A 22,378-nucleotide genomic window follows, 5' to 3' on the forward strand; every position below is an offset into this window, starting at 1 on the left:
TGTGAAAATTCATACTCTAAAATGAAAAAAACATTTTTTTTACGAATTTGCAATTTGACGTTTGCCTCGCAGCCCATGGTATACGAGGTAGTTGTACAAGTGACCCAATAAGCCGAAAGAATAATAATTATTAGAACAGGATTCTAAGAGAGTTATTGTGATTTGATTAGAGTGTCTAGCAAATTCGCAAGTTTTTGATCTTGTGAGCGTTGCTATGAATCATGCCGTATGTAAAGAGCTCGGATATTTACATTACAAGACATGATATTTACATTATGAGACATGAACATCCCACCGTGCATGTTGCATTAAGAGTGTTATCCTGGGCTGAGGCTTTCTCTGGCCTCACACTAGTGGTGCAATTCTTGAGAGCTGAGCGTGCCTTGTAGCCGGGCTGGCTTCCCCCTGGCGCTGGCAGGTGATATGATCAGCCAGTGGGCGTGTAATTTTTTTTTTTTGCAGAGTTTTATATAGCGCAAACTTGACCCGAATCCAATCAGGTATCAGAGCGCTTTACATAGCACCAGTTACGTTACATGAGGACACACATTTTTTTTTTTTGTTATGCACGGGGAGATTAAGTGATTTGCCCAGAATCACAGGATGTTCAGCGTCATTACAGAGACTCAAACCCAGTTCCCCAGGTCCGAGGTCGAGCGACCTAGCCGTTAGGCCAACTCCTCTCCCATTGTCCAGCAGGCTGTAAACCATGCCCAGGTAGCATCGCTGCAGTCGCACAATACCACCCCGCAGGGAGACACAGAGGATCAGAGGGGCTGCTGAATGGAGAACACAGGCCCGGACAATGCACTACAAGGGCGTCTTATCTCAGACATAGAGCCCCCTCCGGCTAATTGTGTCTGAATTAGCACTACTGAGGAAGCTACCCTGGCGGGGCACATTTACATAAACACGTCGCCCTGCAGAATTAGAAAGCAGGCCGCACCGGCGGCCTTTGAAGTGCCCGTGTCCAGGGCCAGCAGCGTAGGAAGGCAGGCGGACTGGCTTCTTTGGAAAACATATTCCGTCAGCGGCCCCTTCAGCAACAGCATCCAATTCCACAGAGCGCCGGAGCTCCCAGTATCCAGGAACGGGCGCCTCCCCGTCAAAGGCCCTACCCGGAAGTACAGCGAGTCTAACTTCCTGACTTCCAGGGCACATCTCTTATCTGCCCCAGCAGGGACCTTATTGAGTGTAATGGGCCAGCGCGACAGGAAAGTTTGTGTGGAAGTTGGGACACTCCGCCCACAGGCCCCATACACATGCCCAGCTTTCCCAGAAGGGGTGGAAGGACCGGAATTCAGTGTTTTCTGTGAGGAGCAACTCCCTTTTCCGTTCGGCGCAGTGGGTGGTGGGGTCAACAGGTGGAAGTATGTGGAGGACAGTGACAGATGAGGAGCTGTCGGACAAGAGAGCCGCCAAAGGCACATTTACATCATAAACGGCCTGGCAACTGAAAAACTCAAAGCAAACAAACGGGAATTGAATAACAAGAAGTGTGCACACGGGGCTTGTGCCCCGGCCGGCCAGTCTGAGCGCCATCTGTTTACAATTAACACGAGCGCGAGATGCGGGCGCGGTAATTGGAAACAGATGGCATTGATGCTCGCTCCCAAGCACCCTAGGCCATTGGACAGAGAAGGCAGGACATGCACCCGCCTTGGACCAATAGAGTGCTGCCTTTCTTAGAAAGACGCAGGCAAAGGCCAATTGCGGGTGATAAAAAAAAAACAACACATGCTCGAGCGTGTGTTCAGGGTTTAAAAGCCCTTATTAAATGCCTCACAGAGCAGCGCATGCGCGCTGGCTCAAGCGAGACCTAATAAGTAGAAAGACAAACATTGGTACATTGGAGCAGAAGGTCTGTATAAGCCATTGTTGGCCCTATGTTTTCCATTACTGTGTTTGGCTCTCAGTGAGAACCCCTAATGTGAACACCTGATTATAAATCCGGTTATTAACTGCTAAAACGTTGCAACAGTGGGTAACAAAATGTGTTGCCCACTTTTGCTACGTCATAAAGGAATCTCAAACTTCCCTGAGAAGCCTCTGTGAGAGCCTCTTAGAAGAGCACTGTCTCTCTGCTCTGATGTAGACCAAAGGGCGCAGTTTTGGGAGGTTAGGTGGCAGGATGGCCATACAGAATCGAGGGCTGGGTAGCTGGGTGGCTGGAGGCCAGTTAGTTATTTTTTATCTTTTTTTACACATGGGACAGGGAGGAGAAGCTACATTAAGTATGCCTCACCAATACTCCCCTTTCCCTATTGAACAATTGAAAGGAGGGGCCGATGATTCGGAGGCCATACATAATATTAAATTATACATGGAGATAAAAAAAGTTAATAACAAGCACACCAAGGGACATCATAGACAACTCAAGCTTCGCTCTTGTTGTGTAATTGATGTCACTCAAAACCCCTTGCAGAAAAAAGTATCCATTATTCCCTATTATCTATCTATGAACCATTTGTCTGCAATGGAGCTCACAACATTACAATGTTCTAATAATAATTTTTACCCTGGTCAGGTATTTTCTGTTCCTTAAGCACTTTAATGTCTCTGAACTTTTCACTGGGGGATATTACTTACCAGAATACATTCACCCTTTTGACCATGTTGATCTGCTTAGAAACCATTTAGATGAGGCTACGAGGCAGATGGAATAGAAAAGCATATTCATATATTCTGCCTCCAAGGGGCACCACATTGGAATTATTAAGCAGGTGTTCTTATTTAATTTTATGCGATATCAGTATTGCCTTAAAGTTAAAGGTTTTCTATCCTATAATTTCTAGTAGGGGCACTATCGATAAACCGTTCTAGGTAAATTCAGTCTATCAAGATGGGCACTCTGTCAGTGTCTTCGTCTGTGATCACCATGCAATCAATTTCTTGCTATGTTGCTGTTTGTTTTAATACTGAACATATTTTCACAGCATTTCCCTGGCACTGCAAACCACCCTGTACTGCCAGCTCAAATCCCACAGCGTGATTCTTCTCCCCTTTACATCCCGTTTTGGTCCTTTGACAGTGACAGCAGCCTCCCCCCCCCCCCTTGTAATCCACAAAACAGACAATCCTAATGGTAGTGATGCCAGCTTGCTTATATAGGGGCGCAGTCTGTGGCACAACAGGCCTGCTGCCACTGTATCCTGCCCCCCTTTTCGCTTCCTTTCTCATGATCACAATGTGGTGTTGATTTATACTTTTGGATAAGCCTCCTGTTCTGATCTACGAGGGGAGGGGCCACGGGTAAACTGACAGTGGTGTGTTCCTGGCAGGGAACTCATCCATGCCGAGGCATGCATGATGACTTGGTTGCATACTAAACACTTTCCCTCACTATCTTCCCACAAAGCACCATTTTTTTAATTGGTACTTCCAAAGTTACTTTCAGGGGCATGCAACAGTTGCTCATTCGCAGCAATGTTTTGCCTACGCCCCTCATCCACCTTTTGAATACCTCATGTTTAATGTGCCTTGATGCCCTTTTTGCTACATCGCGACTATTAATCTCTTACAACTGGCGAGGTCTGAAGTAGCTTGCATTGTGTCAGCAGAAAGAGCATTTCCACACTTAGTGGACATCTCGGTCTACTGGGTAAGGAAGTTAATAATGTCTAGAACATACAGCGTAATACATAGTGTGAAAAACATACAAGGTGAATATGGGAATGTTTGCCTGGCATCTCGCCATGAGGGATTTTACCTGTGCTGGGTTGATTTTGCTCCTCCGATTTAAATATGGCTCTAGGTCGGTGCCTTTGGCCCTCGCCTTAGATGAGTCAAACACTTTCCTCTTTGAATTCTGCATCTTCCTGCAGGCTTCCCGATGCTTTGCTAGGCGGGCTGCAAGAAAACTCCGCCCACAAAGGTGGCAAGGTACCAGTTCGGTGTTATTTTCTACCTCGTAGAGTCCCTCATCTTCGCCTTCATCTTCATCCTCATCGAGCCCTGCTTGTGTTAAGGCACTCATGGGGGCTGCAGGCTGCTTCGCTGAGGATGCAGAGTGTCTGTAGTCTGACCCATGGTCACCCGCCCTGAAGGAAGGGCTCACATAGACCTCATTGCCTGCTGGTGAGGTTCTGTTTCTGGAGGCATTCCTAGAGCGATACGAGGGAGTCCAAGACTCTCTGTCGGAGGTGGGCGGCATCTCTCTGCCTCGGATCTTGCTGTTACTTGCCACCAGCCTCTCTTTCTTCAGTCTCTCTACCCCGCCTTCATGAGTACCAAGCATGGGGCTTGGTCTTTGCGAAGGAGTCCTAGTAGAGTTCATCCAGGATCCGTCGCCTTGGCCATATGCATTGTTCCTGGTCAGGTAGCTGTTCTCGTAATCCTCACCATCGTCAGAGCTGTCCTCCTCCATGACTTGGTTTCTGAAGCCATTTCCTTGTTGTATCAGTGCTGTTCTTGTGTTCCTGTTCACCTGGTCCCACCTTTTCCTTTCACGCCCTTCGTTTTTTTTATCTGCTTGCTCAGTTTGCTGTTTCTCTCTCTGGATTCTCCGCAGCTCTTCCTCTGTCCTGCGTAGTTTTTCACGCAACTGGGCCTCTTTCCTGCGGATTTCCTCTTCAAGGTTGTCTCCAACAGCCTCCAACTTGTGCCAATGCTCTGCTCTGCTTGGATTGGATCTTGATCGTTTCTGAAGCTCCAGCAACCCCGGGGAGAAGCCTGTGCTACTCGGAGTCAGTGCCATGGTGGACGGAGACATCCCATTGGTCCTGGAGTTGGTCTGTGCTGCAGGCCTCAATGGCGTCAGTGATTGATCTCTTGTCTCCTCAACTGCTGTGAGATTATTGAGACTGGAAGCCTTCTTGTGAAATACGGGTTTTAGTGGATATGCTCGATCTACTCCTGAGCTCTTCTTGGCTGTCCAGTTGGAGGTCTTGGTTTCATTGCTGAGATCAGAGTTGTACCTGCTGCTGTTCCCTGCGGAGAGAAATCCTTGTCTCCCAGAGGCAGGCTGGGGGTCGAGCTGAGCTGAGAGTGGGTGTTGGTAGGTATGGTTTCTGGCTTTGTTCAGTGCACTCTGCTGCTGTTGGGTGTATCGATTTACGATCTTCATCTCTTTCTCCCGCAATAGTTGCTCATGGTACTGGCTCCTCATGAGCTCCAGGCGGGATTGGTGCTTGGGTGTTGAGGCAGTGTGTCTGTCCTGTCCCAGAGAGGGGAATTTAGCTGCAGCCATCTTCTCATAGGAGGGCATGGTGTCCGGGTAGGGGTGTGGTGCCATCTGCAGACTAGCCATCTACTACCTTGTCGCCAGCCTGGTAAAACATAGGAAGAAAAAACACTGGATAGCAACTTGTCAGGTAAAAGCGTACAGGTACAGAAAACACTCACAAGAACCATGTAAACAGGAACACAATGTAGCTGGTCTTTCACGCCTTTTTATACCAAAACTCGAATACAAGTCCTATACCTTGTGCAACCTAAGATGGGCTCTTGTTTTTGCAAAGAAATGTACATATATAACTTTAGGCCTCATGTACACAGCCTATTTGCGATAGCAATCCCCACAGTGCCCAAAACACAAGGTTTTTGATGTATTCTCAAGTGGGAAACATTTTTAAGCAGCACCTGACCTTTACTTCACAATGGATGTCTTATACAAAACGTTTCATGTTTGGATTAGCAAATGCAAGGATTATGGCCTGCTGTTCCTTGCAGGCCACCATCCTTGCATTTCCAGCCATGCACGCCGGGTCGCAAAATCCGACCCGCTTAATTAATATTCATTAGGCAGGTTGTTTTGCCACTCGCTGAGAATTGACAATTTGCCAACTGCCCAATAATTACATTAATTTCATCACATATTACATCACAATTCGCAAACCAGTATCTGTGAAATTTGCACATTCCTGGTTTGCAGATAACGACAGTACTTGAGGAGTAAATCCTCATTATGTTCCTCTTTTTGCTTGCCAAACCAGAAATATTGTTCCCTCGTGTTTATTTTTCCCAATGTATCCCTTCTTTGTTAAAGATAATCGTTTTATACTAACTGTGCGACCTTTTAACTTATGTTAAGTGCTCTGACATGCTTCAGTCACATCCACACTCTACAAAACATCAAATAAAAAAACATGTAAAATAAACCTTTACTCCATGCATAGCAAATACACTGGAAATCCAGAATGCAGGAGAAGCACTGGGATCCATCAGGAGAAAAGATTAATATCACTGTCTTGAAGTTGAGAATACCCCCTTCCTTTCATCTAAGTGTTTCTGGCACAAATAGCTGGTAGGGTATAAGAGAACGATAAGGCCCCATACCAACTGCAGACCCTCCCGTCACTTGTTCCAACCACTATGCTGTTACTTTCCAGTTTCAAATTGGTCCTGCCTCCAGATTTGTGAAGGACTTCCCTTCTCCATATAATCACAAGACAAGCAACAGCTGGATTTCTGTTGCCATGGATAAAAGTCTACTTTTAAAAATGGCACTTGCTTTTCAAACACTCTTGGAACTTAATGGTTCTCAGATAGCCTAAGGAACGTAAAGAAATCTCAGAACATAACTTGGGCAAAAACTACTTCTCGAAAGCCAAACAAGACTATTCATCTGCCCAGCTAAAAATTACAAATTTAAATAGCCATATCTGGGGGTTTTTGCATACAAAATCACTAAAGCATGCAATTCCTCACATGAAATATTGAGAGCTGTTAAAGAGCTCTAGAAATCCCCGTCCATTGCTAACTCTCATACCGTCTCCCAAGAACTTGCAACCTTATTACATGACAAAATTCATGAGATCTTCAAGTCTTTTGGCCCTCCAGCTGTGAGAGCAAACACAGTAACTGACCCGAACCCATGGGTTCAGCCTAACTCCCCTTCTTTTCTCAAATATTTCAGTCTGCTCTCCCTGCACATGGTCTGCAAATCTTGAAAACCATCAAATTGGGGTCCCCATCAGACCCATGCATCCTGTCTCTTGCCACTGACACAGCAGCACCCATGATTCTTGCAAGTTTGTAATTCCTCATTTATTTTTAGCAGCGTTCCTGGTGCATGGAAACATTCCCAAGTATCCCCCTCTTATAAAAAGCCACAGCTGACCCCTTTTTTATTGATCAACACTCACTGCTCAAGATTGGTCAATCGCTCTCTAGATCCTTTGATGGTGGTGAAACTGCTCTGCTTTGTATCACTGACGATCTATGCGGTCTTCTGGATCAGGCGGCTCTGCCACCCTGATACTCAAGGATCTCTCCTCTGCATTCAATATGGTTTCCGTCTGAGTTCTATTGTAATGCTTCGGGTCAGTAGGCATTCGTATAGTTCCAGTGGTCTCGCAGTTTTCAGCAGGGTGCCCTAAGGCTTTTCACCGAGTTCAACACTATTCAATTTTTACATTACACCACTGATTCTATTGATTCAGGCGTTCGACATTAACGTTATGTCCTATGTGGACAACACACAAATTGTCAGTATGGGAAACAACACTCGGAATAGCCTGGAATATTTTTCCTATACAAGTCTGCAGTGGCCATGTGGATACAAGAAGCTTTTCTTAATCTCAATGGTGAAAAACCAAAGCCCTGACTATTGGGTCCCCTACATTCATCTGGTCATCTGCATAGTGGCCTTCTGCACTTGGATGTACTCCGGCACCTGTTACTAGAGCTAAGAACTTATGCTTTTTTTTCATTATCTCTCTCTTTCATCAATCAAATCAATAGGCGAACCTCTGCTTGCTTCTGCCATCTGCAAATGTTCTTTACAATTCTCACTTAATTCCTCTGCCAGAGTCCATTGTCATTTTCATCATTCTATCCTTCTTGGGCTATTACAACTCTACATCTTGACCTGCCTGTATATTTTACCCATTTCCTACAACGGTACAGAGTCTTGCTGCACCCTTGATTTTAAGCCTTTCCTCTCGTGCTTCTATTTCTGGTCATCTCAATCCACTGCGCCTGCTACCCACATACCCATAGCCAACCGAGCCCTGTTTAACACTCTCTGCATCTGGTTTCACGCCAGTACCTGTTCATACACCCAGCTCATTCTCCTTCAGAGCACCTACAGGCTCAAACACCCCAGCTCCTCTTTTCTCCGTGGCAGCTGTACTTGATTTCATGGTTAATCATTGCTCTGCACCCAGCCAGTTTGCAAAATAATAACATGTTCTTTAGACAGGTAAGATCACTCAATCGATTAAAGCACTTACATTACATTACACTTTATAAGTGAAACCTGCAGATTAAAGGTTCAAATTCATGTTTGACCAACTCAGCTTTTCAACTTTCCAAGGTGATCTATTGAGATGGGTAGTGATGGCTTTTTTCAGCTGGTTCTCTGCATTTTATAAACAGTGACTATTTTTATATCTTCTTTTACCTTAATAGATATGTGTATGTGGCAATCCCTTCCCAGACTGGCTGCCTTCCAGATGCTGGTGTCTACCCCAGCCCCACAGGCCCGCTCGAAACACAGACCCGCATCCTCATGTCAAGGCATTTCCAACTAAGGCCGTACCTGTTAAACACACAAACCAGAGGCCCCAAAACAAGGTGGACACGAAGAAAGTTTGTACAAGAAACAACGAAGATAAGACTAGTAGATCCTTTATGTTTGTATCTGTACTTTATTCCTGTTCTTCTTCAAAAACCAGAAGCGCAGCCACCATGTTTTGCCGTAAATGATTTCTCAGGGCAGCTCTACATAGAAAGCTATTCTCAGTCAAACTACGTGAACAGTGTTGCAAGAACCAACCCGTTTTTGATGCGTTCTTTTTTAAGAGGGAGTTTGTGTGCATCAAAGCTTGAAACAACGAAAAACCTATGGTCCGTGTTGATGTTGCACACTCAAAATTCTGCAGTCAAATCATTTGAGCCGTGTTCGGCTGTTCCACACAGCAGGTGACATTCTCAGCGTCGTATCTTCTATCTCCAAGGGACCTTTGTTCATAGTCCTTGGAGTGTCCCCAGGTGAACGCCCCTCCTTTGGGAGTAGTGATTCTGTATGTCCCCTCCAGGTACACTGCCCCTTTCAAGCCCTCGAATCATGAGGGCCACAGGTTTCTTCCCTGAGGCACCTCTCTCTCTCTGGGTCCAGAGATGATGTGATCCAGAGGGTCAGAGATGGAAATCCCATCTCTGGGTCCTCAGTCATAGTGTGCCTCGGTGAATACCGGCAGCTCCCTTCCAGGAGCCCTCACCTCCCCTCCACCACCCTACTGATATCTTAGTTGTCTGGAAACATCTTCAATACATCTATTGGCAGAGTGTTTCCTTTATATCAAACAAAAGGCTATATCATCCAAATCAGCAACCAACTAACGGTACGCTAATGACTCAGGCCTCCTTAATTGCCAGTGCATAAAATTGCTGGTGAAAATCAAACTTCCACTCTGATGTACGGTCGCTTGATTCATCACAGTGGATACAAACATTCTCTTCTCTGATCTCCAAAAACTATTCTAAGCCTGTAGTACAGAAGCAGATAACTCAGCTAAGAAGTTTTGAAGGCCTTGAAGGAAATGACAACCTTTCCTACCACTCAGACACACGTTGAGCTGTACCAGACATAATGTGACAACCCCGGACCTACTTTCAGGACAAAATAGTTACTTCAGGAGGCAAGAGGCAAATTAAAAGCTTCCTTCCCATCTCCTGTGGCTCCATCGAGTGCAATCCCAAGTGCCATCACATTTATGGATTTCGCCTTTTTTCAAAAGTTGGAAACACATTAACTAATCAATACTCTGATGCAGACAGTGTTGCTTTAAGGAATCTGGAATCCCACTCATAGAGGTCTACCGACCATTTCTCACTTCTTCCATCAACAAATTTGTTAATACTTCTCTTAAAGTGCAGCAAAGCCACACATCTGCTGAAATGTGCTGGAATTACTCCGCTCTTGTGTCAATGCACACACACAACCTCTTGCAAATTACTGTGTGATTCCTGGTTCTCCCTCCATTTTAGACCTATTGGAATCCATGGTCAGTACACAACTATCATGTCACCTTGAACAGCACAACATCCTGAGTGATTTTCAATCCAGGCTCCACCTTCTCACGGATCAGACACCATCATTTTAATACCTGAGAAAACATACTTCTTGCTCCAGATCAAATGTATGCTCGAATGCTTCTTGATCTCTGAGGCATTCACAACAGTTGCACCCATTGTACTTTTGGGCTGACTTGTATTCAAATGCTGTGTTGATGGAACCGTCTCAAAGTGCTTTCTTCAATCCTAGCTATGAGGTTTGACCAATAAAACTGCCTGCTTCCTATCCTGCTTAAGTAACTTCACCTGCCTTGTCCCACAGGAATAAGTCCTCTCGTCAATTCTCTTTAACATCCACACGCTCCCTCTTGCAAGTATCTTTCAGAACCACATTTTGTGATACCATATGTGAGCAGACAGCGCCCATGTTCAGCTCATAGTGTCTTAGGTAACTGTTAAAAAGTATTTAAATGTCTTGATTGTCAAAACCTGATGCACTTAAACTGATCATGTCAGCTCCTCGAGTGCCTATATGCTCCTTCTCTATCCAGACATCAAAATGTCACCAACCTGGACATTGTATTTGATGCAAACCACCCACAAGTGAGTATTGTAGTTAAGATGCATGATATCACTTACAAGTCGTATGACCAGTACTGCTTCTATTACTTCTACATCAAAGAACCTCATTCATCTTGGCAACGGTAATCTCAAATCTCCAAAATAGACAACTGCAACAATATTTAAGGGGCCTCGCTTTCAAACCATCACTAATCTGCAGTCTAGAACGATGCCTCTCACATTGTCCTCTAAAATGCACCAGTTGCATTGCCCCTGCCTCGCGGTGCTTCATGGAACATCAATAAAACAGACGATTGAATTTAAGAACGTATGGCTTGTGCATAAGGCCTTTAATCGATGACAATACACCATCTGAAACTGAACCCTCGGCAAACGTCCTGTTTCTGTCTCCCCCTCACTAGGTCACCCCGGTGCATATATGGCTTGAGACATTAAGCCTCCTGAGCTTCGAGTCCTTCATTATTTTAGGTCCCATGTTGGAACAGTGTCACAGATGCAAAAGCAGTGGCAAGTCACGAGTGCCCTCCGGAGGCTGAATGGGAAGCTGGGATGTAAGTCAGTGGAAGTACTGAAAGAAGCCTGTAACCTGAAAATGACAAGTCCAATGCTGTATGGGTGCGAAATCGTAGAGGAAAAAATCAATCCAGCAGCTTCAGATGGCGGAAATGTCAATTTGGAAAAGAAGGTTAGGACTTCCTAAAGGGTCTATAAATAGTAAAGTACGAGTGGAATTGGGACAGATGAGTGTATTGTTTAAATACTATCAGGAGCTGTTGAATTATAATGATATTTTGGAGGGGGTCGGGCCTTGTACACTAAGACAAGTAATTCAATCGGAAGGAGCAAAATATATTACCGTGGCAGAAGAATTTACAAATAATAGTAAGACTAAAAGCAGGCCTCATACCTAAAACTGGGGAAATTTCAATATCATGTGGAAATAAACTGTTTTAAAAAAGTGGGATGGAGTTGGCCTTTTTAAGTGATGCTAAAGACTATCATAGCAAACCTGCAACCTCGCTCTTTGCTCTACTACCTCAAGTTTTAGGTAAAATGCAACCCTATCTAAAGGACATAAAATGCAGGAATACCAGGAGATGGGCCCTGATGAGGAGACTAGGACAAATCCTGAAGTGCTTAGAGTGGAAGATGGGAATGTGAAAGGACAAATTAACATCTGATGTGTATGCGCTGGTAGGTTCAGGCATGGACAGAGAGGAGGAAATGCAAACAGGAGGACGGATTGATAGACTCACTAGGGAATATAGGGGCATACGGTGGGCCCAGCAGCACTTGTGGTGCGGGGGAGGAGGTCACGGGGTGCAAGCTACTCTGCCAATGATCTTTGAAAGTCTATGGGACTAATCCATATACTTAAAAATGTAAGGTCTCGCAATACATTTTGCAAAAAGTGTGTGGGGGGGGGGGGAGGGGCAGAGCTGTGTGTTTCGCCACAGGACGGGCTGATAACGAATGCCTCTCTGTGCTGTATGCAGTTTTGTCTGCCCCTCTCGCCCCCATTGTGCGTTTATGGGTCTTGGTACAACTTCGGCACAGAGGGTGTGGTCAGGGCTGCTATCCTTACCCCTTTTGTCTCTCAGATACATCCGATCTTCTCCCGGTTCGGTCACGGTTGCTCCCGCTCCATCACTGCTCTCCCCAGACTTTCCTTGGGCGTGTTTGGAATGTTTACCTCGTTGCTAGGAGAATTTCACAGTGACGTCACTGCGTGCAACACGTTCAGAATGTAAATCACGTGACCTGCTTCCGTTGTTGAGTGGCTAGGAGACCGGCGGGGTGCGATGCACGAGCCTGCGCTGTTCATTCTGTGGTGGAACCAGGGCTGCGGCGGGTAGTATCAGGTGCGAGGGCGAAACGGGAGGGAGTTCCCACGTTGGAGATGGGAGGGAAATGTCACGCTTGTCAATGGATACCCTGAGGTGGGTCAGAGTGTAATGAGAAGGAGGAAGAGGTCATTACCTCCAGGGAGGCCACTGATCATTCACCTTTTCTAACGAAAGCATCCTGTGAGGAGAAATGTAGAGGGAGGCCACAAAGAATGATGGGGAGGTGGACACGGACCTTGGTGAAAGATGGCGATGGTATTATTTACTTTTGGCTGTTTTAAATAGCGCTAACTCGACCCGAAGGTGTTGCTCTTTACATGACAATCAGTTACATCACACACGGTTACGTTCCATTTATAGGCAAGGGGAGAATACATGATTTGCTCTGCTTTCCTAATTCCAAAGTCGGTAGTTATGGACATATGCCAGCCACTCCCCCCTCCCCCAAGGGTTTGAAGCAAGTGAATGTGGTTGGCCCTAAGGACTTTAAGATGAACTGGCAGTGGCGTAGCTATGATCTGGGCAGGCTTCTTGGGTTGCCACCTGGCTGTTTTTTTTCCGACATTATCAAGGTTATTATGTTCCTGTCGGCTCATAAAACAGAAAGAAAATCACCTAAAAAAGGTACTTTCTACCCATAATAGTACATTTTTAAAAAGTAAATATAAAAAGAAAACACTTCAAAATGTGTACTAGACCTGCGTTAATGATCTCTGACCGATAAATCAAACAAAGACAGAAAGGGCTTCTTAAAAATTAACCCTGGTGAATATATATATATATATATATATATATATATAATATATATTTTTTTTGTAGGAAGCTGGCACTGTATATACTATACCAAAAAAGGTATAGTGTGCGTAGTCCAGTGAATCTCCGAAGGTATGTGTGGTGATGGATAAAGGATCAGGTAGTCAGTCCGAGTGGTAGATAATCAGGTTTATTCCAGGTAAGTACATTAGAAGAAGAAGAAGAAGAATTCAATGAAAACCAATGAACCCCACCAGGAGCAGGTTCCTACCCGCTCAGCCACAGATCTCAACTAACTTCAGGGAGTCAGAGAACATTCTAATGCATCACAACAATATGAACATTCTACAGGGACAAGTCAGAGGCTGTGAAGGAAGCAGTAAAAACACTACAGTATGGCAGTGGTTAAAGTAGTTAAACCCTTACTCTCAATTTAGTGGTAACTGAGCTGAGCAGTTAGGCTTATCAGAGGGTAGTGTGAATGCATTTGGTCTACATACTCCTATTAGGCCGAACACACACACGGACTGATTCCAGGCCAGTGTTTGTAGAAAAATAAAACTTTGTTACTTTTATGTCTAAGAACCAAGTTGAACTCAGTTACAGGTAAATAGACATTTATGCAATACTTTCAGTTACTGGTAATAGGTTTTGTATGGTATCAAAATAATACTATGCATGTGCATGAAATGCTTTCCAATACTGAAAGAGATGCTTTGTATGCACGATCACACCTAGAACAATATAGTGAGACCAATGCAATCCTATGGGAAAAAGACAGGGTAACTTACAGGTAAGTAAGCGGTTCTCAAGTTCAGTCTCCGGGGGTTTGGGTCAACATTGGGCCAGGGTCTGGCTAAGGTAGGTACTGCATCATCAGAGGCCGGGTGCAGATGTCACTGGGCCCAATGTTGTCCTATGGAGGCTGGGGCACCTCGAAGAGGCACTGGTTACTGGTAAGTACCTGTGGTTCAGATCAGCACTGGAGGGGCCTCCAAAGAGCTCTGAGACTGCACCACCAGCGGCGCAGGGGCGGCCAGGTGCGTAGTGCAAAGAAGGTGTCGCAGGGCCGTGTTGAAATCAATTGAGATCCTGTTCCGGAGGTTGGCTGAAGGAATCCCATGACTGGAGATGTAAGTTGGATGGTGAGGGGATGCATTAACACCGTCAGTTGGGCACACCAAGGCCAGGGGGCTGCAGGTCCAGGAGTGTCTTTTGGCATTGGGTTTTCTCACCAAATCTGGTCGCAGTCGGGGGGACTCTTCAGGTTGAGGCTGTAGACGTCAAGGGGGAGGTCAGGGGAGGCCGTCCAACGCTGGGTCCCAGCTCAGGATCACCAGTGAGACTTCACTGGATCGGTGGGCTGCCTTGACTCGGACTGTGGGCATCCGGTGCAGAGTGGTGTAAGTGTCAAGGAACTGCCTGGATCCAGAGTTCTTGTGTTGGTTTCTTGACTGGACAAATCCGGTGTAGCTGGGAGGCAGGAGTCTTTGTTGAAGACCACATAGGTCCTCCGGGACTCTTGATGTTGCTGGTTGCAGGCCACGCCAGTTGCTCGGAGCAGGGTCGCTGGAGGAGGAGACAGGCTTGTAGTGCTGGAGCCAAGTCAGTTGTCGCCGTCTTCTCCACTGTTGCACTGCTCTTTGGCTCTTTGAACACGGTTCAGGGGTGCTCTTAAATATTAAATTTAAGGGCATTACTGAAGATAGTAGCCAATGGCTACTGTCCCCTAGGGTGACTACACACCTTGGGTGCTCCCTCTCTTTGGGCAAAGGGGCATATCCCTATTCTTATTGGGTCTAATTTAAGCTGGAGAATTTCTAAGAGGGGTATTAACCTCTGCTCCTGGCGACCCTAATGCATATATCTGTGTCTGAAATGGGGTGGCGAAGTGAGCTTAAGAACGATGATTGGTTCAACCCAGATCTGTGACTGGGGGTGAATGTCTGAAAAGTTTTAGCGCTCCGTCCATCAACTCCTTGTCTATGCTTTGTTCGCCCTAAGTTGGCAGGGTATGCCCAGATGTGGGTCCCTTGCTCACTTTGCCATGGACTCAAGCTAGCCTGGCTGATAAGGGCTGTTAGCCTGAAACAGGTCCCAGGATGCTTGTTTCCGATCCAGGGAAGACATGGCTTGGCAGTTCAGGCTGGACTGTTCCCATGAGGCACAGGGTCAAGACTGATTTGCAAATAGCTGTGTCTGAACAGGGGTGGCGAAGTGAGCTTAAGAACGATGATGGATTCAACCCAAATCTGTGTCTGGGTGTGAGTCTCTGAAAAGTTTCAGCGCTCCGTCCATCATCTCCTTGTGTTTGCTTTGTTGACCCTAGTAGTGTGCCAGGCTGAGGTGGACACTCCGACTCTGCTTACTAATTTTCTAGCCTGTCCTGCCGCCAAAAGTGGGGCCTGGACACAAGTGTGGGCATCTCCTCTAGTTGGAGCTGCCCAAATCAGCACATCACAAGGTGAGCGCCATTGAGGCTCACGCCAAATGTTGCTGTTCCTGACAGGGGGGGCTGCGTAGCACCTCCACTCAGAGCAGGCTTTGTTCCTGACCTCCGAGAGCACAAAGGCTCTCACCTCATGAGGTCATTAACCTGTCTGGTGGTGGCTGGCTGGCTGGCGGGGAACAGTCAGCAAATACACTAGTAGTTGGTCGTTTTTCAGGGGGCATCCCTAAAATGCCCTCTGAGTGCATTTTTATCAATTCAACACTGGCATCAGTGAGGGTTTAATTTGCTCAGAAGTTTGGTACCAAACTTCCCAGTTTTCAGTAAAGCCATCATGGAGCTGTGGAGTTCGTAATGACAAACTCACAGCCCATGTACTCAAAATGGCGTCATTGCGCTTACAATGTCTGAATGGCACAGACACTAAAGGGGCATATTGCTCATGCAGCTATGCCCTCAACTGTGGTATGGTACACCCTGCCTTAGGGTTGTACGGCCTGCTAGAGGGGTGACTTACTAATGCCACAGGCAGTAGTAGGTAGGCATGACACGCAGGGATGTGTGCCTTGTTGGTTTTTACATTTTGTCTGCACCAAAACACACAGTCTGGAATAGCTGTGTGTGTTAGGTAAGGGGTCTCTGAGGGTGGCACAATACATGCTGTAGCCCTCAAAGGCCTTCTATGGTCATAAGGCCCTTGGTACCAGTGGTACCCGGGCCAGAGGTGTGCCAATTGTGAAAACAGAGGTACGTTTTGGGAAAAACACTAGCCCTGGGAACTTGATTGGCAGGGACCCAGGGCAAACTTAGTCAAAGTGCATCAGAAATCTGGCAAAAAGTAGGGGTCGTGAAAATACCACACTTTGATTTGCATACCAGGCATTTGATGTTTTAAATGAGCTGTTTTATTTAGTCAACCAAGTATGCTGTGAGGGAAAATCCCTCAAAGCTGACGGAAGCACTTGACGAGAAACAAAATAGTTTCTACTGTTGATTAAAACACTCAATGCCATGTCTGGGTTTTCTAATTTTGATTTTATTCAATTAGAGTCACTGAATCAATCATGTCTTTAAATCCAAATTTTCAGTTGATGCAAATATAGGTTTACAAATCCCAATGCATTTCGGGTCCAACCTGACCATTCATCAGGGGTCACATCAACAAATTCTGAAAAATGAAACGGGAAACTAGTCAGCACAGCCCAGAATAGATATCCTAAAATATATGTGTATTCCACGTACCACAAGTTGGTTATGCGTGCCCAAACTAAAACATTGAAATGGAAGAAATCTGAAAAGTAACGTGCTCAGTGAAATAATCTGAGATGTTAAACGATCGAGATGCCTCATCTGCCACTGTAAATGATTGTGCTCAGATGTGAGACAGCAAATTATAAAGTGACAAAAAATGGTTACCGAATGTTCGCAGATAAATGACTCATACCTCCTCTACAATGGTCTTCCATTTTTTTGTTTGGGCACGTACAACCAACTTGTGGTACGTGGAATACACATGTATTTTAGGATATCTATTCTGGGCTGTGCTGACTAGTCTCCCGTTTAATTTTTCAGAATTTGTTGATGTGACCCCTGATGAAGGGTCAGGTTGGACCCGAAATGCATTCGGATTTGTAAACCTATATTTGCATCAACTCAAACTTTGGATTTAAAGACATGATTGATTCAATGACTCTAATTGAATTAAAGCAGAATTAGAAGCTTCAGACACGGCATTGAGTGTTTTAATATTATGAACCAGTTCAATCAACAGTAGAAACAATTTTGTTTCTCGTTAAGTACTTCCGCCAGCTTTGATGGATTTTCCCTCACAGCATACTTGGTTGATTATTAAGAAGGCGCCTCTGGACACGGCGCACTGGTGGGGATGCACATGGATTAAATGGATTAATTTTGGCAACACCGACAATCAAAAACAAGTGCACTTTGGCCACATTGTTATACTGTTTTATTTAGTAGCAGATCATGTGATGTTCCACCCCTGACTTCTGCCCTAAGGAGTTTAGGGGGCAAAAATCAACATAGGCTGACAATGCCCTCTTTTGCTCCCTCCCAAGCTGCGACCAGGATGAGGGGAGACCCGGGTTCCAGGATTTGGGACGGCCTTGGAGATAGGTAACATTATTTGGTGGGCAGAGGGGCACTGGCAAAAAAATTAACACCACAGGGTTTAGGCAAATGTTTTGCTTTTAACGCTGAGAAAAATCCTTCCAAATTTGTTGCCTGTCTGAGAATAGATAGCAAGCACATTTTCATTTGAGTGTTTCTTCACAAAGCGGCATCCCAGAGCCGTACAGTGACAGAAACATATAAAAATATAATTAAAAATGAAGAACCGAAAACAAACGTTATAAAATCAGAAAGAGACATACAAAATATTAAAGATGCACACTGTAGTGAAGACGCTTATAAGAAAGCAAGTGCATGCATTAATTGACAGATTGATGAGGTTGTATATTTAGTCAAAAGGGTGTTTCACTGCGGATGCGAATGTATATCTATGGTTGTAGTGTAGGGGCTACACACTGTCATTTAAGGAATGTATCTAGAGCGCATTAGCCTTTTGTGTTCTTTTCCAAAAAGTTCCAAGGACATGCCTTTTGAAGCATTGGTTTTTGTGGACAATTTCCTTTTGAGGAGTAATTCAATCTTGAATATACTAAATAACTTTATGGACACACCACCAATAGATTGCGGGCAGGATTGTCCTCCATGTATCACAATTTCAAGGACTACTTGCTGCATGGAGTTCACAGTAACTAAGGAGTGCAGTTACATTGTTGTTCAAAACAACCAGAAGACTGAAGCAATGTTGTTTGTATTGTAGTTGTAACCATTTGTTTTTGTATTTTAACTTTGGCGATTGTTTTCTTTTTCTTTTCCTTCTTGTGTGTAGTTTTAATACACACTCCAGGTATTAGTGCTGCGAGTAAAGATTATTATGCCACCATTAAGTAAATAGTGTACTTTAAAATCATACTTGTATATGACTAATTGAAGTATTCATTGAGTTACTATCCTATGAATTAACGTTTTCCCACAGTATACCATATTTATGTTGGCATACTAAGGTCATTCTGGCACACCCTATATGTTGATACTTCATAGCCATTTTAAACTGAGGCTGTGACTATGGGATTTCTTTGTACCTTGATCTTTCAGAATACTATTATGTGAAATTGTAATTGATTCAAAATTATGTTGGCTGCCTTCTTGGGGTGGAGTGGGGGCATATTGTTTTGAAAATGTAACTTCTCCTTGGCCAGTCTCTTCTGGATTCCAAGTTGCAGGTTTCCCATTTTAAGGTTATTACGTCTTGTGCCATGTGGATGCCTTTGGGTTGGGTCCTCAGTACATATAGGACAAATTGATACACCATATTCACTCTTTTCAGCTCAATTCTTGTTCTGTGAGACCTGGGATTTCTCCACTTCACAAAGGCATGTATCGAACCAGATTCTTTTTTATGCTGGCTCCTATCCTTTAGAATAGTCTTTCTGAAGAATTGTGCCTCTTCAACATTTGTTTTAGCTTTTTCTAAAAGCTAAAATTATGGTTTGGTCCCGTTTGCTCCATGTTCCTGTATGGTTAAAGCCATTAAAACGGTTGGACGCAATGCACTGGATAAAAGGTTGAATGAATTCAGATGAAAACTGGTCGCTCCTCACTCTTGACTACGGAAACTGGGCACCACAGCTACCAAACTTTGTAGTGCAGGTCTTCAAAACTCTTGAATTATCCATCAGGTAGGCAGTTTTACGCTTTGTAGAATTTTGGACTTGTTCCTATTGTCAAGAGCAAGACATTTCCTGCATGCAACTTCAGCCTTGAAGATTTAGTACTGCTAAAACTTGATACCAAGTGGTATACATGATGACATTAAGCCAAATCACCAAATATGGTTGTTGAAAATAATTGACTCCAAAGGATGCAGTGGTTGTCTTTCTGTGCGGCACAAATGACCCAAATATACAATAGTAGATGGTGTTTTCATTAGTTGTAGTCTTAGCTCTTCCAACTTCCTGCTCATCTTCCTGGCAGCATTTTGGGGGTGCTAGTACTCTTCTGTGGCACAATGTCTTTTCCAAAATTAGTCTTCCCTGTCCAAGAACAAAGGCTTGATGCCACAGGACAATGGCTGGTGAATGAAAAGGTTTTAGAAAATGTGTGTAAGGGAAGGCAGCGCTTAAAACAAAATCTGCTTCCAATACAACATCCCGTGGCTTCCTTGTTATTAGTACTTCACAGTGGCAAACAACATGAAGGTCTTGAAGCATTTCCACATGTTGGAGCAACTGTGTGACTTGCATAGAGAGTCAAGTGATTCCACGTTTGTGCACAGCAGCGTGGCTGGTAAATGGAAACATTAAAAAAATACACAAAAGTTATTGGTAACACTGATGAGAATTTCTAACTAGTTTTAATATCAAATCCAACTGTGCCTGCCACTGTTTTTTGAAAAATGTGTATTGAGTGGTGTCCTATGCTGCGGTCCTCATTTTTAAACAACTACCGTTTTCTCTCTTTACAGATTCCGGGTTAACCCACCACCCTCTACTGCTTAAAGAAGGTGCAGAACAAAGCAGTTCACTGTTTGTCCATACATAACATATATAGGACTCTATTAAGAAGGCTTTTTCTTACGTAAGTTAGACATTTCTACATAATGAATGCATACAAATATGCATGTATAGGGTACTGTGCCTAGGCAGAGATTGTAATTTACAAGATTTTGAGCTGCCCATCTTAAAGTAAATACTCCTTGGATTTTGGAAGGTCACTTGAGATATCCGATCAAAAATTAATTCCATGTTTTATAAAAATAGTTTTTTGTTTGTACTTGTGATGGTCAATGTCATAATCTAAACATGTAAAAAATGTTTTTATTTGCCTTGTATTTTTCTAAGAACTCATATAATAAGAATAGCTTTTGTTGTTATTCTAGAGAAGACATCCCATCTCTGTGCTGCTTGTGGAGTTAATTTGATATCTATACCAGAGCTCTAACGACTTATTGTTTATATACAGATTTATCAATCAGTCATTTGTAAAGTCCAGCACTGTCACCCCTAAGGGTATCTGGGCGCTGATGGTGCAGAGTCTCAGTTGAAAAGCCAGGTCTTGAGTTTCTTCCTGAAGTCTGCCATGGAGGGTGCTGTCAGGAGGTAGGGGTCAGGTTGTTCGAGGTCTTGATGATGATGTAGATAAAGGAGAGGACACCGCTGCAGCTGTGTCAGATTCGGGATGTGTGTGAGGGAGAGTGAGGAGGAGTGCAGGTTCCTTGAGGGCTGATGGAAGTTCAGTCGGTGGTTGATGTAGGATGGTCCTTGGTAGTGAAGAGCTTTGTAGGCATGTGTGAGGATCTTACTGGCATCTCTTCCAGATGGGGAGCCAGTGGAGGTTTCTGAGGTATGGAGTGCTGTGGGTCTGTTTGGGGAGGTCCTGGATGAATCTGGCTGTGGTGTTCTGTATGGTCTGGAGTCTTCTAAGGAGTTGGATGAGGATTCTGGTGTTTAGAGTGTTGCCGAAGTCGAGGCGACTGATGACAAGGGCCTATGTGACAGTTTTTCTGATGTTGACTGGGATCCATCTGAAGATTCTGCAGAGGTTGTGGAAGTAGGAGGAGGCGACTAGGTTGACTTGTCTTTTTATGGTCTGTTGGCTGTCGAGGATGATGCAGAGGTTGTGCTCTTGGTCGGTCGATGTGGGCGTGGGTCCGAGTTCTGGTGGCTACCAGCTGTTTTACCAAACGGAGGTGTTCTTCCGAAGATCAGTACTCCTGTTTTGTCAGAGTTGAGTTTGAGGCAGTTGTCTCTTATCCAATTGGCTACATTAATCTGGACATTGCAGTAGTTGGTTCTGGCGATGGAGGGGTCCTCTGTGAGTGAGAGGGTGAACTGTTGTCTGCGTAGGATATTATGTTGGGTCCGTGGGCTCAGATGACATCTGCGAGGGAGGTCATGTAGATGTTGAACAGGGTGGGGCGGAGGGAAGGTGACTGTGGAGATGGAAGTGTTGATGCTGCTGGTGAACGCCATGCTGATCGGGTTGGTACCGAGGTTGAAGAGATGGTGGGAGCAGGGGTAGGTGGGTGGCCCGGAATGGATGGGCAAAATGATGGCTGTGAGGTCTGAGTGGTAAGTGGAGACCAGGTGGTGATCGTTCCGCTGGTGTCTGCTGGGAGGTAGAGATTGTAGAGACTGAGGCAGTTGGTTTAGGAGTCAAAGTTGTTCTAGATGGTGGTGAGTTTGCTGTGGAAGTAGTCTGAGAGGGTGCTACAGATTTCTTGGTAAGGGTGTGGTGTTCTCAGTGGCTGTCGGGTTGGAGAATTCCTTGACTATTTTGAAGAACTCCTTCGTGTGTCGATGCAAGTGGTGATGGCTGCTCTCTTGGCTTTCTTGACGCCTAGGTGGTAGTTGATGAGGGCTGCTTTGTGAGCAGCTCTGTCAGAGGGATTCTTGGTGGTTCGCCATATCTTCTCTAGTCGGTAGCATCTACCATAAAGCCATCAGATCCTCCCGCGCCTCATTTTATGCTAACAAAATCAGCTCTAACTCAAACCCAGCTAAAGCCATTTTTAAACTAGTCAAAGAACTCCAAAACCCTAGGGCACCATCTCCAAAAATCTCCTCCAACGAACAATGTGAGCAACTTGCCATATACTTCGTTGAAAAAGTTCAAAAAATATATGCCACCTTTCTACAGAACTCCCCTCATTCCAGACAGCCTGCAACTTTAGCCCCCAGCCGTATTCCTCTCACCCAAATTC

At 44.9% G+C, this 22,378-nt stretch overlaps 2 protein-coding genes across 3 annotated transcripts in view; one reads left to right on the forward strand and one right to left on the reverse strand.

The window, feature by feature from the left end:
* Positions 1–3,610: 3,610 nt before the first annotated feature.
* ZC2HC1C (zinc finger C2HC-type containing 1C) lies at positions 3,611–12,290 on the reverse strand. The gene is made up of 2 exons (XM_085627862.1): positions 12,128–12,290; positions 3,611–5,267 (listed from the first exon to the last, which is right to left on the reverse strand). The coding sequence occupies exon 2, from the start codon at positions 5,246–5,248 to the stop codon at positions 3,611–3,613; it is 1,638 nt and encodes a 545-aa protein (XP_085483988.1). The 5' UTR covers positions 5,249–5,267; positions 12,128–12,290.
* A 1-nt stretch (position 12,291) lies between these two features.
* The window catches only part of ACYP1 (acylphosphatase 1), a 53,075-nt gene continuing 42,988 nt past the window's right edge, over positions 12,292–22,378 (forward strand). Inside the window, exons 1-2 of one of the 2 annotated variants that reach the window (XM_085626730.1) lie at positions 12,292–12,404; positions 20,141–20,253. The gene's annotated coding sequence lies outside the window, so the exon portion shown is untranslated. Of the gene's footprint in view, positions 12,483–20,140; positions 20,254–22,378 lie in introns of both variants that reach the window. The other variant, XM_085626731.1, reaches the window with a different exon arrangement.

The sequence above is a fragment of the Triturus cristatus genome, chromosome 9 (assembly GCF_964204655.1).
Source record: "Triturus cristatus chromosome 9, aTriCri1.1, whole genome shotgun sequence".
In the NCBI taxonomy this organism is placed as follows: Eukaryota; Metazoa; Chordata; class Amphibia; order Caudata; family Salamandridae; genus Triturus; species Triturus cristatus.